Source organism: Pan paniscus, chromosome 18, assembly GCF_029289425.2.
Source record: "Pan paniscus chromosome 18, NHGRI_mPanPan1-v2.0_pri, whole genome shotgun sequence".
NCBI classification, from domain to species: domain Eukaryota; kingdom Metazoa; phylum Chordata; class Mammalia; order Primates; family Hominidae; genus Pan; species Pan paniscus.
Window position 1 is genome coordinate 66,862,457 of NC_073267.2, and position 22,223 is coordinate 66,884,679.

General features: G+C 51.7%; 1 protein-coding gene and 1 long non-coding RNA gene across 2 annotated transcripts; one reads left to right on the forward strand and one right to left on the reverse strand.

Annotated features, from left to right (window-relative positions):
- The first annotated feature begins 17,917 nt into the window (after positions 1-17,917).
- Positions 17,918-21,102, forward strand: CCL17 (C-C motif chemokine ligand 17). The gene is made up of 3 exons (XM_034940250.3): positions 17,918-19,216; positions 20,284-20,401; positions 20,968-21,102. Exons 1-3 carry the CDS (start codon positions 19,147-19,149, stop codon positions 21,062-21,064), a joined length of 285 nt encoding a protein of 94 aa, XP_034796141.3. The 5' UTR covers positions 17,918-19,146; the 3' UTR covers positions 21,065-21,102.
- LOC103786986 (uncharacterized) lies at positions 19,227-22,013 on the reverse strand. Its single transcript, XR_004666858.3, has 3 exons — positions 21,718-22,013; positions 21,041-21,166; positions 19,227-19,897 (listed from the first exon to the last, which is right to left on the reverse strand). It is a non-coding gene; the product is annotated as an uncharacterized LOC103786986 (long non-coding RNA).
- Between the last annotated feature and the right edge of the window lie 210 nt (positions 22,014-22,223).

A 22,223-nucleotide genomic window follows, 5' to 3' on the forward strand; every position in this document is an offset into this window, starting at 1 on the left:
GGAATTTCCTGGTGGAAAATATTTAACTTCCTCAAATGACTGTCAGAGACTGAAAGTGATCATCTGTGATGTGTTCGAGTCACTCCTGAGCTCCTCGAATCCTCCAATTGTTACCAAGTAATGGACTTACCGCCTGATGTGAGTAGAAGCCAATATTATAGCACCACTTTTGCGAAAAGAAAAAGCTTTATTCCAAGTCACCTGGCAAGGAGACAGGAGACAACACTCAAATCTGCCTCCCTGATCCCTGGGTGGGTCAAGTTGTTATAGCACTGTTAACTAGTCCCAGGGATGCCAATGTGGCCGGTTGCCACGCTGGTGGTGCTAACGATCAGGAGGTGGAAGTTTTCTCTGATTGCACCCGGCCAGGCTACATGACATGCAGTTTTGGCTCCCTGCCATCTGTAACAACTCAAGCAATGGTAAACTAGTTTGAGCTGGTCCTGTGGTTATGCAATCACCAGCACATCCTGGCCAAGACATTGTCCCCAGGCAGGCCAGAATCCCCAGGAAGCCTGGACTGGGTCATGCCCTTCTTGTCGCCCAATCTCTCCAGAGGAGTGAGGAGGCAAGGGAGAATCTAGAAGCTCTGGAGTCTCAGTGTGTCTCGAGTTGGTTCCTGCCAGTGGGTTCATGGTCTCGCTGACTTCAAGAATGAAGCCGCTGACCTTCGCAGTGAGTGCTACAGCTCTTAAAGATGGCACGGACCCAAAGAGTGAGTGGTAGCAAGGTTTAGTGTGAAGAGCAAAAGGACAAAGCTTCCACAGCATGGAAGTGTACCCAAGCAGGTTGCCGCTGCTGGCTGGGGGTGCGCAGCATTTAGTCTCTTATTGGCCCCACCCATGTTCCATTTCTGTCCTATCAGAGTGCTCTTTTTTTCAATCTTCCCCACGATTGGCTACTTTTAGAATCCTGCCGATTGGTGTGTTTTACAGATTGCTGATTGATGCATTTTACAGAGTGCTGGTTGGTGCATTTTACAGAGTGCTGATTGGTGCATTTTACAATCCCCTTGCTAGCTACAGAGCACTGATTGGTACGTTGTTACAGAGCGCTGATTGTGGCATTTTATAATCCACTTGCTAGCTACAGAGTGCTGATTAGTGCATTTTTACAGAGTGCTGATTGGTGCATTTTACAATCCCCTTGCTAGCTGCAGAGCACTGATTGGTGCATTTTGCAATCCTAGCTACAGAGTGCTGATTGGTGCGTTTTACATTCCTCTTGCTGGACAGAAAAGTTCTCCAAGTCCCCACTCGACCCAGGAAGTCCAGCTGGCTTTACCTCTCAATCCCCGCTCTAAACAGGACACCCCAACTGCTGTTGAGAATTGGGTGATGACTGCTCTAGCTACTTCCTGCTGGATAGGGGCAAAGAAGGGGCCCTGCAGCGGTAGTGTCCTCCAGAGGGGAACTCTCTGGGCCAAAGGGCCAGTGGGTCGATCCAGGGGTCCTTGGTAGAAGTTGTTAGTTGAGCTCATTTGGGGTTCCATTTTTAAAACCATCTATAGTTTGATGGCCTCAATCCTGGAGGAAAAAATTTGACAAGGAGGTCAAAAATACAGGGCCCGAAGGCAAATAATAGCAAGATGGCTGTCACGGGACCTAGAAAAGGGAGAAGCATGTCGCCCAACTCCAGAAGTGGGTATAAGAGTTTGAAAGGCATTGTCTGATTTCAGAAGCCTTTTCCTGTAAACACCGGGTGGTGTCTCATACTATCCCTGACAGGTTAGTGTAAAAACAACACTCTTCCCCTAAGAAGGTACAGAGTCCTCCTTTCTCAGCAGTGAGGAGGTCTAGGCCTCAGTGGTTTTGGAGAGTCACTGCTGCCAAAGAGTCTATCTGGGACTGTAGAGTAAGGATAGATTTTGTTATTTCTTGCAAACTATCTTAGAAATCCTTTGAGAGTGTGTGGTAGTAGGATAATGAAGTAGATACACTGGCTATTCTGGTTCCTGTAACAGTGGCCATTCCTATCCCTATAAGTAGGGGTATTAGTTGTATTGCTCTGCACTGACGGACTTGAGCTTTGAGGCACACTGATAGGGTCTGATTTCCTGGGGCAATGTCAATGTTGGGACTTAGGAAGACTAAGGTGCAGGTGCCTGTCCAGTTGGTGGGGAGGCAGATATAGGTTGAAGTTCCACATAAGAAGAATATGCCTTGGCTGGGTAGACAGAACGGGTTGTGTATGTTAAAAAGGTGTGTGAGTTTGTTGTTTTCATTTTCCCATACTCCTAGAGTACTTGCCAAGGTAGCTCCAGTGAGCGGCTGGAAAGGAGTGTTGGGAGCAAACTGAGTGGCTCCCTGTGTTCTATTTTACCATTGGAGAAAAAAATCGTTTTGTATGTACTAGGAACCATTCAAGAGAGTGATTGAAATAGGGGATGAGAAGGCATTCACTAGTGGTGGGGGCGCTGCTGCAGGGGGTCCAGGGGTGAATGGTTATGCAGGGAGTATGTTTGCCATTATAAAACCTGGACTGTTTGTTAAGCAGGAAGGAGGTGATGATTTTTGGAGGCTCTGAGAAGCGGACAAGCCATCTGAATGGAGCTGTTTGGGTGAGTCGGAAGTTACTGTGATCAGTTGGGGCTTGAAGTTGTAGGGTGTAATTACACTGATGGGATAGTAGGTGCCCCAGGGGCAGTCCTGATAACAGGTTGCATTGGATGCATAAAGGGGCTTGGAAAGTTAAGACAGTATTTGTGGTTACAGGGCCATGTATGGGTTTTTCGTTGCTTGTGTAATAGGTTAGGTTGGAAATGTAAGAGTGTAAAAGCTGGATTGCGAAGCTTTGGGGAAGCCCAAATCTAGGAATTATTTCATGAATTAGGACTTTCACCACTTCCTGATCCTTCTCTGTCTTGCAAGGGAAGGCTTCTATCCAATTTGTAAAGGTTTCAACACAAACCAACAAGTATTGAAATCCCCTTGACTTAGGCATATGAGTGACGTCTAACTGCCAGCCCTCTCTGGGATAGTGCCCTATTCTTTGTTGCCCCAGAGGGGCCTTACGATGGGCCAAGGGATTATGCCTTTGGCACACATCACAGGCTTTGACTACTTGTCGGATGGTCTGGAGGAGATTTGGCCCTGTAAATAGGGATTTGGCCATTTGATGAGTGTTCTCAATACCCATATGAAAACTTTGGTGGAGGGTCTTAAGTATTTTCCACTGGCTGCCCTCTTCTGTCTTTAACCATCCCGAGGGGAGAAAACTATGCCCCCGTGAAAGTCCCCATTCTGTTTCAGTCGGGGAATACTGGGGCTTAATCTCTTGGAGAGGGTTGTTCCATACCAAGGGTCCTTCTCTAGGTATTTCTAATGGGAGGTTCCACCTGGCAGCAATTTTGACCTCAGCGTCTGCCTGATGGTTTCCTTCTGCCTTTTCTCCTTCACCTTTTTGATGGCTTCGGCAGTGTAAGACTGCCACTTCTTTGGGGTCTTGCACTGCATGCGATAACTCCATGATTTTCTTGTGGTATTTAATGGGAGCGCCCCCAGAGGTTAGGAACTCCCTTTCTTTCCATATTGCAGCATGGGCATGTAGGATTAGATAAGCACACTTGCTATCTGTGTACACATTTATTCTTTTTTTCCTTTCCCAGTTCTAAGGCTTGGGTAAGTGCCACTAGTTCTGGTAACTGGGCGCTGGTCCCTAGGGGAAGAGGCTTACTTTCAAGTACTGTTACATCACTAACTATGGCATAACCTGCCCTTTGTATCCCATTCTCCGCAAATGAACTTCCATCAGCGTATAGGTTAAGGTCAGGATTAGCTAAGGGGACTTCCAAGAGATCCTCTTGGGTGGCATAAGTCTGGGCTGCAATTTGTTGGCAGTCATGCTCAATTGGTTCCCCATCCTCTGGGAGAAAAGTAGCAGGGCTGAGGGCCGCACAGGTGCATATTTGAAGCACCGGTCCCTCAAGGAGTAGCACCTGGTATCTAAGCAGGTGGTTGTCTGATAGCCATAAATTTCTTTTGGCACCTAGTATGCCATTTACATCATGAGTAGTCCAGATGGTGAAATCCTTTCCTTGTATTATTTTGATAGCCTCTGATACTAACATGGCCACCACTGCAACTACCCATAAACAGTGAGGCCAGCCTTTAGCTACTACATCAATTTCCTTACTTAGGTATGCCACTGGTTGTGGGTTGTTCCTCGAGTCTGATTAAGGACTCCAAGAGCTATTCCCACTCTCTCTGTGATGTATAAAGAGAAGTTTTGTCCTCTGGGAAGGCTTAAGGCTAGAGCTTGTACTAGGGCCTGCTTTAAGGTTTTGAAGGCTGTTTCTGCCTCTGGTTCCCATTCTACTAGATGGCCCTCTGGGTCTCCTTGATTAGAGTATAGAGAGGCTTGGCCATCTCGCTGTATCTGGGGATCCATAGTTGGCAAAAGCCAGTGATCCCAAGGAACCCCTGCAACTGTTTTAATGTCTTAGGGTGAGGATAAGCCAGTATAGGCTGTATTCTTTCTTTGCTGAGGGCCCTGGTTCCTCTGGCTAAGATTAGGCCTAGATATTTGACTTGTTGTAGGCAGAGCTGGGCCTTCAATTTAGATGCCTTGTACCCTTGATTAGCTAGAAAGTTCAAGAGATCTAGAGTAGCCTGCTGGCATGAGGCTTCCAAACTGGTAGCCAAAAGTAAATCATCCACATGCTGAAGGACCAGAGTCCCTGAACTTGAGAAGTGGCCTAGATCTTGGGCCAGTGCCTGACCAAACAGATGAGAGCTATCCCTAAACCTTGAGGCAAGACCATCCATGTAAGTTGGGATGTGTGGTCTGTGGGATCCTCAAAGGCAAAGAGAAACTGGGAGTCAGAGTGCAGGGGAATGCAGAAGAAGCCATCCTTGAGGTCCAGAACAGTGAACAGTTCTGCTTCCTCTGGTATTTGAGAGTAGGGTGTAGGGGTTGGGTACAGCTGGATATAGAGGAATTACTGCCTCATTGATGAGTCTAAGATCTTGCATCAGGACTCTCTGAGTGCCAGAGCTTCTGCCATCTGGATGTTTTCCTGGGCCTCCCCTTCTCCCCACCCCTGGTTCTCACCTGGACCTGTCTTACCTGTTTCCAGGTGCTTATACATTGCCACGACCACCATCAGATCAATGAAGTAGAAATCCCATCCACATGGCTGTGGCCCTCTTTCTAGAGTGTCAGGGGTAGGTAACCACGAGGGCAACAGCAGTGGTGGCCTGGGGAGAGGTGGAGGAAAGGAGTCATTAGTTTATTGCCAGAGATGCTGATCAATAAGACATCGACCTTCTTTTTTTTACTTATTTATTTTTTTTATTTTTGGAGAAGGAATCTTGCTCTGTCGCCCAGGCTGGAGTGCAAAGGTGGGATCTTGGCTCACTGCAAACTCTGCCTCCTAGATTCGAGCGATTCTTCTGCTTCAGCCTCCGAAGTAGCTGGGACTACAGGTGTGTGCCACCTTGCCAAGCTAATTTTTTATTTTTAGTAGAGATGGGGTTTCACCATGTTGGCCAGGCTGGTCTTCAACTCCTGACCTCAGGTGATCTGCCCCCTTGGCCTCCCCAAGTGTTGGTATTACAGGCGTAAGCCACTGCTCCTGGCCTGACATGGACCTTCTTCTCATGAGGTTCACTGTCCACATGATATCCCTGTGAGCCTTTGGATGCATTTTCTCATTGTCATCCCTGTCACAGCTCAAAGATGAGCTCGTGCTCATAGTGTTACCAAAACACCATGGGTGCAGTCTAGGTCCTGCTGCTCCCCACACAGAAAGCCAATCACTGAGACACCAAGTATTGCCAAGGAAGACTTTAATCGAGTGCTGCAACCAAGCAGATGGGAGCTCAGTCTGAAATCCATCTCCCTGATTGACTAAAACCAGGAGTTTATACAGCAGAGAAGAAATGTAACAATGTATAAGAAAACAGGAACTGGCAGGATGCGGTGGCTCACGCCTGTAATCCCAGCACTTTTGGAGGCCGAGGTGGGCGGATCACGAGGTCAGGAGATTGAGACCATCCTGGCTAACACGGTGAAACCCTATCTCTACTAAAAATACAAAAAATTAGCCGGGGGTAGTGGCGGGCGCCTGTAATCTCAGCTACTTGGGAGGCTGAGGCAGGAGAATGGCGTGAACCCGAGAGGCGGAGCTTGCAGTGAGCTGATATTGCGCCACTGCACTCCAGCCTGGGCAACAGAGCGAGACTCTGTCTCAAAAAAAAAAAAATTATAAAATATAAAAGAAAACAGGAACTAGACAGGGGCAATGAAGCAATCATGGTGAATGAGGGGGTCTGGTATCTGGTACAGTGATCTGGTGGGTTTCAGTTCTTTGACACTTTTTTTTTTTTGAGAGGCCCAATGGTCATTCCTTGCAGAAGGAACTCAGATAAAGCAAATATAAGTTTCAAGCTTTAAGACCAGAAGGGTCAATTTCCATGTTTGTCCGAAGAACAGTGTATGGGAGCATTGGGCTGGTTTCCAACTGAGCCCCATTTTCCAGATGGGAATGCAAAGGCACAGAGAGATTCAGAAATTTACCCGGGCCGGGCACAATGGCTCATGCCTGTAATCCCAGCACTTTGGGAGGCCAACCGGGGTGGATCACCTGCGGTCAGGAGTTCCAGACCAGCCTGGCCAGCATGGTGAAACCCCATCTTTACTAAAACTACAAAAATCAGCCATGCTTGGTGGCGTGTGCCTGTAATCCCAGCTACTTGGGAGGCTGAGGAAGGGGAATCACTTGATCCTGGAGACAGAAGTTGCAGTGAGTCGAGACCATGCCATTGCACTCCAGCCTGGGTGACAAGAGCGAGACCCCATCTCAAAAAAAAAAAGAAACTTACCCAAAGCCACGCACTTAGTAACTAAGCCAGCAGACAGCCTCACTCCAGACACCCTTCTTCTTCTTCTTCTTCTTTTTGTAAATTGTGGTATAGTTGGTGTATAGAATAGCATACAATGATGAAAAGAAAGAACTATACATTTGGCATATATCAACACAAATGACACTGTCAGGTGTGATGCCGCAAGATGTGGAAGTATAGATACAAGATGATGGTGTCGATATAAAGCTTAGAAATGAGCATGAACAGGCCCGGTGTGGTGGCTCACGCCTGTAATCCTAGCACTTTGGGAGGCCAAGGCAGGAGGATCATCTGAGGTCAGGAGTTTGAGACCAGCCTGGCCAAGATGGTGGAACCCCGTCTCTACTAAAAATACAAAAATTAGCTGGGCATGGCAGTGCACCCCTATAATCCCAGCTACTCAGGAGGCTGAGGTGGGAGAGTCGCTTGAACCCTGGAGGTAGAGGTTGCAGTGAGACAAGATCACACCACTGCAGTCCAGCTTGGGAAACAGAGCAAGACTCTGTCTGAAAAAAAAAAAAGAAAGAAAGAAAGAAATGTGCGTGAACAATGCTATATATTGCTTAAGGACATACACACATATGAGTTAGTGAGATGTGAAGAAATGCGTGGGACTAATGGCTGCCAAATTCTGTTCCTCTTAGTGCATAGAGGCTGTGATTAGGGGAGGAAAGCGGGGCTCAGTGACGTGGTAATACATCTGTTAACCTGGTGGTGGGTACAGTAGTGTGGTTAGCAACGCTGATGCCCTACCCAGGCCCCACTCCTTTTGGTTGATTTTACTTTCAATCACTCTCCTGTGCCCCTCCAAGGAATCTGGCTGAAGCTGACCCCGGGGACGTCACCTGAGGTCACACCCTTGCTGGGTTTCCACTCCTTCTCTGTCTTCACTCCCCAACTTTGCCTCCACTTCCCCAAGGAGCACATCCTTAATGAACTCAACCTGAGACAGTGGAGAGAGCCCAGTCACCCATAAGCTGAGAGAGCAGAGCCCAGGCAAGGCAGAAAGGAAGGGGGACCCTATTGTTAGCCAAGTGTGGTTCAGGCGAAAGCCCCACAGTGCAGAGGGGCAGCCACAGCTCAGAGGGCAGCTGAGGTGCTGGTTCCTCCCTGCAAAGGGCTCTCTAGGGACTCCTGCTTCCCAGGTCTGGGGCTTGCTCAGAAGTGGCCACAGCCCTTCCCAATACCCTCAGCCTCCCCTGGGGAGAGCCATGACCCAGGTGGCACTGTGCGATGTGTCAAATCCCCAAATGCTGTTGAGTCGTGACCCCGTTCCCTGCTGGCTTTTGCAGTGGTTGAGATTCCCAAGGCCTTTCAAAGAGGCCAGATCCACCAGGCTCCTTGGAAAGGGTGTGAGGCTTCTTCCCAGGATGCTGGGTGCTTGTCACTGACCCTGGTGCTGAACAGATCTTCCTCGGTGCCCAGAGGGTCGAGTTTGGCAGCACAATCCCCCTACCCCCACTGCAGGCAAGCTGCCAGACTAGGAGCAGAGGACTCCTGAGTTCTCAGTGACTTCTGTCACTACACCCTGAGGGGTGAACCTCAAATTTTCCCAATGTCATCAGGGGACCATAGACCTGCCTTTGAAGTAGCTTGGAAACAGGGACAGATGTTCCTTGGAAAGAGAGTCAGACTCTAGCAATGAATAAAAGGCATTCATTTACAAGGCTTGAGTGGAAGCTCAGAAGTCCTGGAGCCCAGGCATCAGAGAGACACTGAGACAAGTCCATTGGTAAGAGTGAGAGTAACAAGAAGGATTTCTGCATTCTGCTTCAGGAACAACACCAGCCATTTATCCATTCACTCACTTAATCCAAAAACTATGTATTGAAGGCCTACCATGTGCCGAGATATATTCCATTAAAGAAAAGAAACAGAAACCTCTGTCCCATGCAACTTACATCCCAGTAGGATGGGGGTGGGGGTACAGGTGGGAGACAGATAGTAAACAGCAGACATAAGTAAGCGAATGGCCTAGCATGTCAGAGGATATAAGCATTTCAGCAAAAGAAAAAAAAAGAGCAGAGGAAGAGATGGGGATGGCATGCAATTTGACTTCACTGAAAGATGTAATCTAAACAAATATATATATTTATAATATGTATATAATATATATATATTTTTTGAGATAGAGTCTTGCTCTGTTGCCCAGGCTGGAGTGTAGTGGTGTGATCTCGGCTCACTGCAACCTCTGCCTCCTGGGTTCAAGCGATTCTCCTGCCTCAGCCTCCCAAGTACCTGGGACTACAGGCACCTGCCACCATGCTCAGCTGATTTTTGTATTTTTAGTAGAGACGGGATTTCACCATGTTGGCCAGGCTGGTCTCGAACCCCTGACTTCAAGTGATCCACCTGCCTCGGCCTCCCAAAGTGCTGGGATTACAGGCGTGAGCCACCACGCCCGGCCTAAAAAAGTTTGAAAAAGGTGAAGGAGTGAGTCCTGCAGGTATCTGGGGACAGAACATTCCAGGCTGAAAGAACAGTCCGTGCAAACCTCCTCAGGAAGGAGCATGTCTGTCTGGTTGGTTTGAGGCATAGGGAGGAGGCCAGTGTGGTTGGGGCAGAGTGAACCAGGGAACCAGGAGATACAGGTGGGCAGAGGGCAGGGCACAGAGCTCGCGGGGCCTCGTGGCTGCTGGAGGGTCTTGGACTTGTCCTCTGCGTGAGGTGGAGAGCCACGGGGACGTTCTGAACACGGGAGATTCATGGTCCCTCTGCTGCTGTGCTGAGAATACACTGTAGGGGGCAAGGATGGAGACAGGGAGAGCACCCAGAAGGCAGTTGTAGGAAGCCAGGGATTGATGCTGGTTTCTGGGTGTATTTGGAAAGCAGAGACATGAGCTCACTCAACAGATGGGAAGTTGGGGGCGAGAGGAAGAGGCGTCAGGGATAGCGCCCAGGTTTCTGGCCCTAGTAACCGGAAGGAAGGGGCTGGCAGAGAAGGAGGAGAGAGCAGGTGTAGGGGTGGGTGGGAATCAGAAATTCAGCTTCGGACTTGGGGGGTTGGAGCTGCCTATTTGGCATGGCGAGTAGGCAGCTGGACGTAGAAGGAGGCTGGAGTTTGCGAGAGAAACTTGGGAGTGGTTGGCATATAGATGATATTTAAAGTCAGAAACGTGTACTATTTGCCAGATATAAGCAGTAAGGCAGTTGATGCAAACCAAAGCCTTCTAATGTAATTATTGTTATTATTTTCATTTTGCAGCTGTAGAAACTGAGGCTCAGAGAGAAGTGACTTTGAGCTCACAGTGTCACTGCCTGCTGATGGGAGAGCTGAATTCAAAACCAGGTGACCTGACCTAAAGTCTTTGCTCCTAACCCCTCCACTGTGAGGTGACCCCCTCGCTGGATCTTTCATGGCATGTGTTAGATGAGAGGTGGATGGACTTTGGATCAAGGGAAGATAATCCATACAAGAAGGGGACAGGAGTTTGGAAGCAGCAAACCAAGTCACAAAGTGAGTCACTGGCCCTCAAGAAAGCTGAATGTTGGGGAGCAGAGAGATGAGACTGAATAGGAAGGAGGGGCTAGATGGAAGGTACAGCTTCAAGATTGGCCTGAAAAGTTTTGACTGGATGGGGAAGGAAGCAGGGAGCCATTGACGGTTTTGGAGGAAGGGGGCATTACACGGTCAGGGCAGCCCTTGTGAAAGATCCACCACATGTGGGCATGCAGCTGATGAGGGAGGTGTCAGGAGAGACCAGAGAGGAGGAAACAGGCCCAGAAGTTTTTGAGACTCTCTGGGTGTGAAGGATGAGGGCTGAGCCAGTGGAGATGAGAAGGAAGCGAGGAAGCCAAGCTCCCACTGAAGACAGCGCTGAGCAGAGCCTCTGCCTGATGTAATGTGGGGGATGGAGGCAAGGAATGAGTCAAGGGCAAAGTTTCAGACTTGGGGGGCAGATGGGGAGATGGGAAACAATGCTGGCTTGAACAGAAAAAAAGGAGGCTGGTGTGAGAGGGAACTCGGTTTTGCCCTTCTGGTACTTGGGGCTGAGTGAACCATAGCAGGACAGACTTCTGCTTCCCAGCAGCTCACAGGTTAGTGTGGGGGACAGAACTGCACAGAGCTGGCCAGGCTGCAAGGCAGAGAGAGCTGAGGGGTGCCACAGAAAGATGGGCCGGAAGGAGGAGTGTCCAGGTGGGCGTGTCTGATTAGTTACTGGTCAGGGCTGGAGACAGAGATTTAAGAAGTATTTATCAGGCCGGGCGCGGTGGCTCACGCCTGTAATCCCAGCACTTTGGGAGGCCGAGGTGGGCGGATCACGAGATCAGGAGATCGAGACCATCCTGGCTAACACGGTGAAACCCCGTCTCTACTAAAAATACAAAAAAAAAAAAAAAAAAAAATAGCCGGGCACGGTGGCGGGCGCCTGTAGTCCCAGCTATTTGGGAGGCTGAGGCAGGAGAATGGCATGAACTCGGGAGGTGGAGCTTGCAGTAAGCCGAGATAGTGCCGCTGCAGTCCGGCCTGGGCGAAAGAGCAAGACTCCGTCTCAAACAAACAAACAAAAAAAGAAGTATTTATCCAGAGGTAAAAGATCTGGGGTAGATGATGTCAGGGAGGAAGAGAAGGTTGCTTGAGGCAAAAACAAAGTCTAGGACAGAAGCCCAGGCTTGCTCCTGCCACCAGCTAGCTCTGTGCCCATGAAGCAGATTTTTGTTGTTGTTGTTGAAATGGAATCTTGCTCTTTTGCCCAGGCTGGAGCAGAGTGCCACAGTCATGGCTCAGTCATGCACCACCATGATGGGCTAATTTTCATTTTTTTTTTTTGTAGAGACAGAGTCTCACTATGTTGCCCAGGCTGGTCTCAGACTCCTGGGCTCAAGCGATCTTCCCACCTCAGCCTCCCAAAGTGCTGGGATTACAGTGGACCAGTTGTTTAAACTACTCTGGTCAGTTCCTAATTTTCTCATTTGTAGAAACTAATAGTTCTTACTCCCTGAAGCTGTTGTGAGGACAAAGTAAACTAATAGACTTAACTGCTGAGATTCCCCTGCCCCAACACCCACCCCAGCCTATAGTGAGAGCTCAGGGACATTTCTGAGAAGAGGAGCTCACAGGGAGCTCAGGGAAGAACCATGTCCCAAATCCCAGTGGGAGGAGCATCAAGAAGGAAGGTAGGTTCCCAGGGATGACAAGGCGATTCCCTGAGCCAGCTGGAGAACAGGAACTTTATAGACTTCATCTCAGTTAGTTTTCCAGGTCATACCATGAGGGAGTGTCTATCATCACACCCATTTCACAGATGAGAAAACTGAAGTTCATAAAATTGCTGTTGGTCACACAACCAGGAACAAGTAGAAGAGTGACTGGGACTCAGGGCTGTAGGTAATGATTCCAGAGCCTCTGCTGGTAATCACTGCCCAATGTAAGGCAGTGGGAGGTTCAGGGAGTAACTGGAGGGGATCAAGAGGCTCAGTGAGAGCACCTTTCCTAGAGCATCAGAGCTGGAAGCCACATTGCTGAGGATTAATTAAATCACAAGTGGGCAGAGAGGAAATGGTAGAGGGAAGTACAGACCACACATCGGAGCAGTTTGGTCATGAATGAAAGGAGAAATGGGAGGGCAGCATGCGAGGGTATTGAAGTCAAGGGGAGGTCTTTACAGAAGTGGAGAGACAGGATCATGTTGTCAGCAGAGGGAAAGGGGGTCATGGGATTGAAGACAGTAAAGAGCTAGAAGATGGCAGCGCAACTGAGGGAAGGAGGCCCCTCTGGGATGAATAAAGGTTGAGATCCAAGCCACAGTTGAAGCAATATAGGTTTGGCAAAAAATGGCCACAACCACAAGGAAGTTGTAAACTAGATGGGGGAGGAGTCAGGGTGTCCTTGGTTAGATTCCTCTGCTTTATCCATGACAGAAGGATTCGGGTGTGTCTCATGAAATGATGGTACACACTGGTTTAAAAACAATTTGAATGAAGGAGGCCCTGGGATAGAATGTAAGTTGGGCCCATGTTGCAGTTCAGAATCTCTAAGTGACCATCCATCTATCCATGCATTCATGCATGTATATATCCATTCATCATCTATCAAGCCATGCACCCATACTTCTATTCATCCATCCAACCACACATCCATCTATCTAGCCATACATCTACACATACACCCACCCATCCATCAGTCCATCCATCTGCTCACCCATCCAGTTTCATGCATCCATCCATCTATCATCCATCAACCCATTCATCCATCCTTCCATCCGTCCATCCATCTGTCATCCATCCATCCATCCACCCATTCATTCATCCATTCATATATCCATCCATTCATCCACCCATCTGTCCATCCATTCATTCATTCATCTACCCATCCATCCATTTATTCTTTTACTATCCATCTACACATCCATCTACCCATCCGTGCATCCATTCATCTACCCATCCATCTATTTATTCTCTCACCATCCATCCACACATCCATCTACCATCCATCCATCTATCCATCCATTCTTCCATCCATCCATCCATCCATCCATCTACCCATCCATCCATCTATTTATTCTTTTGCCATCCATCCACACATCCATCTACCATCCATCCATCTACCCATCCATTTATCCATTCATCTACCCATCCATCCATTCATCTACCCATCCATCTATCTATTTATTCTTTCACCATCCATCCACCAATCCATCTATCCATCATCCATACACACATCCACCCATCCATTTATCTACCATCCATCCATCCATTCTTTCATCCACCTTCCAGCCACTCATCCATCCATCACTCACCCACACGTCCATCCATCATCCATCCACCATCCATCCATGCACTCATTTACCCATCCATATCCATTCACCCATTAATTCATTCACCCATCCATACAACCACTCACCTATTTATACATTCAGTAAACATATATATATTTTTTGAGACAGGGTCTCACTCTGTCGCCCAGGCTGGAGTGCAGTGGTACAATCATGGCTCACTGCAGCCTCAACCTTCCTGATGTAGGTGATCCTCCCTACTCAGCCTCCAGAGTAGCTGGGACAGGTGCACACTGTAACACCTGGCTATTTTTTTTTTCGAGATGGAGTCTCACTATATTGCCCAGGATGGAGTGCAGTGGTGTGATCTCAGCTCACTGCAATCTCCACCTCCCGGGTTCAAGCAATTCTCCTGCCTCAGCCTCCTGAGTAGCTGAGATTACAGGCACACGCCACCACACCCAGCTAATTTTTTTTTTTTTTGTATTTTTAGTAGAGACAGGGTTTCACCATGTTGGCCAGGATGGTCTCAATCTCCTGACCTTGTGATCCACCTGCCTCGGCCTCCCAAAGTGCTGGGATTACTGATGTGAGCCACTGCACCCGGTCATTTTTTTGCATTTTTTGTAGAGACAGGGTTTCACCATGTTGCCCAGGCTTGTCTTGAACTCCTGGGCTCAAGTGATCCACCTGCCTCTGCCTCCCAAAGTATTGGAATTACAGGTGTGAGCCACCAAACTGGCCTAATAAACATATTTTATTGAGCACCCACTAAGGTGCTAAGTCCTGGAGGGATAAGTTGGAACACAAAAGAGATCCTTCAAGGATTTTACAGTCTTTTGTGTGAGTCCCAACAAATAAACTAGCAATCACAATACAATATGAAGACAGCCAAGATGAGGGAAGTCAATGAACTCTGGGGACATAGGAAGGAAGGAGTAAGGTTTCAAGCTGCACTCTAAAATAAGAGTAGGAGTGAAAGGAAGTGAGACGGGGGAACAGGAAAGAATGTTCCAGACAGGAAGAACAGCGTGTACGAAGGCTTGGGCATCAGTAAAGGCCCGGCATTTTCAAGGAACTGAAAGAAGGTCCACGTGGCTGAGACAAAGTGATATGGTGGGTGATGGAGCTGGAGGAAAAAGTTGAGCCTGGAGAAGTAGGCAGAAATGTGGGCTTTGTCCTGAGAGTAACGGGGAGGCATTGAAGGATTTCAAGAGGGGAGAGCCTTGCTCAGACTTGTGTTTTGGAGATCACTGGGCTTTTGAGAGGAAGATGGACTGGACCAGGAAGGCCTGGAAGCTGGGGCATGAGTTCACGGCTGTGGTCCAGCAGAGAGATGGAGGAGGAGAAGGAGACGGATTCAGGACGCATGCAGGTAGCCAACTAACACACTTTGCTGATGGACTGGATGTGGGCAGTGAGGAAGAGCCCAGGGACAGAGATGACCCTTGGGTTTCTGACCTGAGGAACCAAGAGGACACCCTGTCAGGAACGACAGACACATCAATGGGCACGTCAAGTCTTTGGGACAGGGGATTGGGGCCTATTTTGGGGTCAGGGGTGGAAATACTATTTGGGACCCTCACATCTCAGCTGAGCTGGCCCCGATCCCTGATTCCCAGCCCCCTGGGCAGGGCAGGACGAATCCAGTTTCAGCTGTCAGCGATGGAGATGAGTAAACAAATGCTCAATCCTTACTGAGCTGCTCCGGGAAACCCCGGGCAAGTCACTGCCCTGATGAGCCTCAGGTGACACTGGTGTGACCGGGATGACACTTCTGCCTAGCTGCCCCCTCCCGGTCAGCCACAGCTGTCAAATGGAACTGAAGATGATGAAGAGCTGCCACCCCAGCCGCTTGGCCGCTCTGTGACTGAGAGCATCCTGGTTCCGCCCACTGCCTCGGGGACAGGCTTCTCCACGAGCCTGGGCAGAGCCTGGGGTTGGGGCAGGAACCTTCCTTCCCTGTCTTTCAGGGAGAAGGACCCCATATCTGCCTGGCCCAGTGCCCTCTGGCTAAAGCCGAGTTGGGTGTTGCAGCAGCCCCTGGGGCAAGGGCGGCAGGTGCCTGGGTGGTGTGCCTGGCCACTTTAGTCAGAGGCGTTGAGACAAGGAGTTACCACGGCCGCTCCTCCCACTCGGATCCAATTACCCTTCACACTCTCCTAATAGGCCTAACAGTGTCTGGCCTGCTTCCCTGCCATGGCCCTTTCCCTTCCTCTGGCCACAGCACTCTCTCCCCTGCTGCCCCTCCACAAAGCTCTGCCTCACTGCCACCTCCTCCAGGGAGCATTCCTGATTGCCCTGACAGACCTCCAGGTCCTAGAATCCTCACAGCAGCATAAAGATCTCTCAAGATGCTTCTCACAGGCCCAGACTTCAGGATATTTTGTCTGGAAGGTCCCTTGGCATCCATCTCATAGCCTGAGAGAACTGAAGAGGGATAAACTCGGTTAATCCCTGGAGAGGAAACCACCTCAAAAATGTCCCTGGTCCCTGCCACCTCCCAAAGAAGACTGAGGCACACTGGGCCCTTTGCGTCCATCTCGCCTTCCCTTCCTTCAGTCCTGTGTTTACTCGGTCAGGTGACACTGAAGGTTCACTGCATGCCAGGCACCGTGCTTGGTGCTGGGGATGCCCACGGCGCGGGGCAAGGTAGACACAGCCAGTCCTCGTGTGACTGGCTCTTAATGCATTTAGGTAGTGCCCATGCCGGGGTTTCATGCTGTTGCCCTAATTTATCTCTGCACATTCCCCTCTCTGCACCTTTGCCTAAACAGTGCCCCCTGTGCAATGTCCTTTCTTCCAATCTCAGTATGAATCTTATCTACAAAACCTAGCCCTAGGCCCTACAGCCACCTCTTTCAGGCAGCCTTCCACGAATTCTGGCAGAGGCAGCCTCTCCCCAGTCTATGCCCCGAAGCCCTTTAATCTCGCCTGCATGTCCCTATGAGGGCTCAGGCCCTGTTCCCCCGCCCTTACCCACTGCAAAACCCCACAACAGCAGGGTCTGGCCTCTGTCCGCCCTGCAGCCCTGGGCACAGCCCCCAGAGGCTCAGCTGCCCCTGCCAGCCAGGCAGCCTGCACCAGCCTTGAACTGAACCAGAACCTTCCTAGTCCAGAACCTTCCACTGCTGCTTTCATGATTTGTTCCCCAGAACAAACAGGGGAATTTGGGTCCTTCTGAAGAAAGCTCTGAGTCTGCGGGAAAGCAAAGAGGACTCAGAACCCACCGGGGAGTTTCCCCAGTGGCCGGGACTGCAGCTGCTTCATCATTAATCAGGCTGCTCACTTATTAATCAGCTGTCCCTTGCAGTTGTGTAGCACAGAAGAGCATGTGGTGGCCTCTGCGGCAGGTGGAGCCCCCACAAGAGGGCAGGCAGAAGCCACAGGGCAGAGTGCATGGAGGGCAGCTAGGGAGGGAGGGGTGGTCGGCGGAGGCGCCCCTTTCTGCCTCTTCCCAGGACCCAGGCCTGGTCCTGCACCTCTGGGCTCAGGCTGTCTCCAGGTCAGGGCTGCCCTGTGCCTGCACACCTTCCCCTACCCAGCGCGGCCTCCTTTGCAGGGGGACTCTGCGGGGAGCTACTCTGAGGCTGCCCCTCCCTTTCTCTGGGATGTTGGCACCAAGGAGGTGCCCAGGCAGGAAGAGCAGCCTCCCCTCCCCCTCCTCTGCACGTGCAAATGGAAGACAGCCCTGGGCACAGGAGGGGTGGCTGGGGGCAAAGAACCCATCTGGACTGTGGCTTGAGGAGGGGGCAGGGTCAGGGTCTCTGGCAGCTGATGCGACCCCCAGAGAAGCAGAGGAATGTTGGTGCAAGGCCCACCAAGGGGGACCCCATCTTCCTGAGATCTACTGTTTTGGCAGAGCTCTGTGGGACAGACCAAACTTCCCTCTACAGGTGATGAGATTGAGGTCCAGAGAGGGTCTGTGAGCCACCTGAGGTCATATAGAGGATGCTGCCCACAGAAAGATTCTGCCATGGGCAGGGAAGCCCCACTCCCAGGTGCGGAAGCAGCCACAGGCTCCCAGGCCGCCCTTGCTGAGGGGTGGGGAGAGGAGCGCCTGAGGCTCCTCCGAGGTCGAGGGTCTTTGTCTGGTAGGATCCCTGCCCTTCTACCTAAGGACTGATGAGGTTAGCTCTGAGCGATGCTCCGGTAGTGTGGGGTTTCCACAGGTGTCCCCAGAATCTAAAAACAAGAAACAAAAATCTCATGACAAATAGCGGCTGTTGCAGTTATCATGACAGTTAGTGAAAAACTTAGTAATGATTTAGTGATTAACACAGGGTGGACTGTGAGAGGGTGGAAGCCACCTGCGCCATGTTTTGGAGGGGCAGTGCTGTCATTTTGAGTTGGCCCTGGTCTTGCAAGGACAGGATGAAGCCAGGCCAAGGTCCCCCATGTCACAATCACAGTCCAGGTGCTGCCCTGCCTGGAGCTGCCCTTCCCTGGTGCTGCCCACCTGAAGGCCATGGGACTCTCATCCTACTGTAGGGACGCCCTTGCTGTGGCTCCCGGGAGCCCCAAGAGGGCAACCGGCAATTTCCTCGGGTGGCCAGGGGACTGACCCGCATGCAGTGATGCTGTGGCCTGGGGCTGAGACGCTAGAGTCACAGAGAAGCCAGTTCACCAACTTTATCAACCTCCTTATTATTGCAATTCTTGTTTTATTCCTGCCCCCACTGGAAAGCGGACTTACGTTCTGTCATCTGCCCTGCCATGTGCTGGGGTGCCTGGAAAGTCAGCTCAGGGCCTGGCTCAGGCTGGACCCTGACCAGGCGTCCAGTACTGACTCCAGGACACAGCTCTGCTAGAAGTGAGAAGCAGCATCTCCCACTGACCCCTTCGTTCTGTTCTGTATCTTAGCGTAAGGCATCCCATTTAGGGGAACGTGGTTTCCTGAGCTATTTGGACTGAATAGTAATCGAAGCACCATTGGGCTCTTGCCTCCTGCGGTCAGGGCCTCACCTGGGATGGGACACCAACCAAAGCTGCTCTGTGCCCTGGCTGGGCCTCAGCCTCTCGGAGGCAGATAAAGCATGGACCTCCCTGCAGAGTGATGCCCATGTGCCCATGCCCGGCAGCCAGGGTGGCCCTGGCAGCACCCTGAAGCTCACTCATGGTCCAGGAGAAGAGCTCTGCTTGGTTTCTGCCTGGTCGACTCCCCGACACTTCCGTCTGCCCCCCGCTCAAGCCACCATGCATGAAGGATGCTCTCCAGCCACAGAGAGATGAACCCAGCTGTGCATGGAGGCTTTTCAATTCTAATAGAGGAACCAAGAAATGTCCCCTTTGAAAGGAGAAGTGTGTCACTGCCATGGGCTCTAGACACATGTACCCCACCTCTGTCTCCAGTTGAGTGCCCATTCTCTGGAAATCCACAAACATTCCAAGAGCTGGACTTCTCCTGAATCATCTCAAATTCTTCGAACTTCACTGGTCTAGGGAAGGATGTGAGGAGGTGACAGAAGGCGGGGCAAGACCCCCAAAGAGGTTAAATAGGTCACTGCCACCCTCGACTCTCAGCAGGGTGTCTCCCTGAGCAGAGAGACCTGCACACAGAGACTCCCTCCTGGGCTCCTGGCACCATGGCCCCACTGAAGATGCTGGCCCTGGTCACCCTCCTCCTGGGGGCTTCTCTGCAGCACATCCACGCAGGTGAGAGCAGGGGACAGGTGACCAGGGGCAGGCACCGGGAGGACAGGGGTTGGGGGCATGAAGACCACCACAGCAACACACACGTTTGTGTATTATTTACACCCCACCTACTCCCACAAAAGATGTGAGAAGCCCACAGCACTAGGATTTTGAGGGAAACAAGCAGAGAAAAATGTTGATGATGACAATGCCCCAGGTCTTGCCGGTGGGCTTGGTGAGGACCAAGGCGAGCACACCTTGGGCTGCAATGGCCGTGAGGTGGGGGCTGTGGCTGTAGTTGTGCAATGGAAAATGAACGATTCTCAAAATTATTTATTAGCTTCTGTTTTATTAACAGGTTTTATGCACAATGAGGGAATCAGCATAAAGATAGGAGAATTGTTTCCAAGAGCATGTATAAAAGGATTCTTTTTTTTTTTTTTGAGACGGAGTCTCGCGCTGTCGCCCAGGCTGGAGTGCAATGGTGTGATCTCGGCTCACTGCAACCTCTGCCTCCCAGGTTCAAGCGATTCTCCTGCCTCAGCCTCCCGAGTAGCTGGGAATACAGGTGCCCGGCCACCACGCCACCAACGGGTTTTCACCATGTTGGTCAGGCTGGTCTTGAACTCCTGACCTCAGGCCATCCACCAGCCTCGGCCTCCCAAAGTGCTGGGATTACAGGCATGAGCCACGGCGCCCAGACTGAAAAAAGAGATTCTTATATTAGGTTGGGAAAGGAAAGATGAAATAAGGTTGCCAGGTATAGACATACAGGGACGCGCACAGATGTACAGAGACACACACGTAGGCACTCACAGGACACACAGGATCCCCCACAGACACACACAAACATGCATACCCACAAACACACGGGACCCCACAACATACACAGAAGCCTCACACATACCTGTGTATGGTAACACACAGACATACACACATACACATAGGCAGTGATACACATGCAGTCATCACACACAGATGCACACATGGACACGCACATGCAGATCTTCCACGAACACCCCCCAGAGGTCCCCGCAACACACATGCAGACACTCACAGACACCCCTGTCCCGCTCCTCTCCCTGCAGCTCGAGGGACCAATGTGGGCCGGGAGTGCTGCCTGGAGTACTTCAAGGGAGCCATTCCCCTTAGAAAGCTGAAGACGTGGTACCAGACATCTGAGGACTGCTCCAGGGATGCCATCGTGTAAGTCCTCCTGGCTCCACCCCTGCTCCTCAGGGCCAAGCATGGGGACAAGTGCACCCTGGAGCTCCCAGGAAGGCCAATGGGGAGCAGGGAAGAGACAGTGGGGCCTTCCTCCCCAACCCCTGCAGGCTCCCCACGCTGTGGAACCCAAAAGGGCCGCAGGCCATGAGGTCCAACCTATTCCTTGATTTGTGGTGAAATTGAAGCCCCGGGAGCAATGAACACCCCCAGGTCACACAGCTGGTCAGGGGCAATGTAGTCACCTCCCCCGGCCTGGGCCTGAGCCCTGCCTGCAGTCTCCACGTCCCAGGCTCTAGGCTGTCTGGGGGCATGGGCAGGCTGAGGGGTGGGCACAAGTTCCTGCAGCCCTGGCTCCCTGGGAGGGTCGAGATTACTCGGGACAGAGCCTGAAGTCCCAGATCTGCCACCAATGCCCTGTGTGACAGCAGCAACTTCCTGCCCCTCTTGGAGCCTTGGAATCCTGGTCAGCACAGGGCAGGCCGTCCCAGGGACTCTGGGGGCCCTTCCCCCTCTGCCACTCCTGGTAACGTCCTCCTTCTGTGTAGTTTTGTAACTGTGCAGGGCAGGGCCATCTGTTCGGACCCCAACAACAAGAGAGTGAAGAATGCAGTTAAATACCTGCAAAGCCTTGAGAGGTCTTGAAGCCTCCTCACCCCAGACTCCTGACTGTCTCCCGGGACCACCTGGGACCTCCACCGTTGGTGTTCACCGCCCCCACTCTGAGCGCCTGGGTCCAGGGGAGGCCTTCCAGAGACGAAGAAGAGCCACAGTGAGGGAGATCCCATCCCCTTGTCTGAACTGGAGCCATGGGCACAAAGGGCCCAGATTAAAGTCTTTATCCTCAGTCTGTGTCAGCGTGTCTGTCCCCACAGCGCAAGATGCGCTTCCACTCCGGCCTGTCACTCTGGGAGGGTCCTCAGAGAACCTCTGGTCCTGCCCTGTGCAGGTCGGAAAGGGAAACTGAGGCTGAGAAGGGCACGTGGCTTCCGCAGACCACGCACCAGTGAGGGGAGGCCCTGGTGAGAGGCCCGGGCAGGGGCGGGGTTGGCAGGGTCCTGGGAGGCGGCCGCTGGATTCTCTCCCTACCCACCCCGAGGTCTCCCGGTTTCTCCCCAGCCCAGCTCCTGTTCTTGCGCCACGTGGAGCTGAGGACAAGCTTCCCCGAGGTGCTGGAGTCAATTTCACAGACTGGCCAGGACCCTGCCGCAGGCCACAGCTCTGCCCAGTGCTGGGGAGCCCCCTGGCCAAGGGTGGGGGAACCTTGTAGCCATGTCCTTGCCTCCCCCTGCACTCACTGCAGTCCAGCTGGCCCGGCTCCTCCTGACCCTGGCTCCCTCTCCCCGCTCAAACTCCAGACCAGCTCCAGGGCGAGGGGGCTCTGTGGGTCCTGGGTCCTCTGCCTGCGGCTGACTTCCTAGCCCCCTCCAGGCTCAGGCAGGCGGGCGCCACGCGGCCCTGTGGTTCCTCCTGACTGAAGTGTGATCCCCCCCCCGCCCGGGCTGCGCCCAGCCTGCCGGAAGCCGGCCCAGCACAACCGCCCACCGACTCGCTTCCCCAGCTCTTAGGGACTGCCCTGAAGCCGACCCCTGCTCCGCGTGGTTCTCTCATTGTGTGTGTGTGTGTGTGTGTGCGCGCGCGCGCGTGTGTGGCAGTCCCAGCTCCTCCATTAGGTTGAGAGCTCCGTGAGCCACTCCGGGGACCCCACACCCCTGTGCTAAAAAAGATGGGGACTAGAGACTCAGGACACCCCAACCCCAGACCCCTCTGCCCATGCCCAGCTAAGGGCTGAGCACAGAGGAGT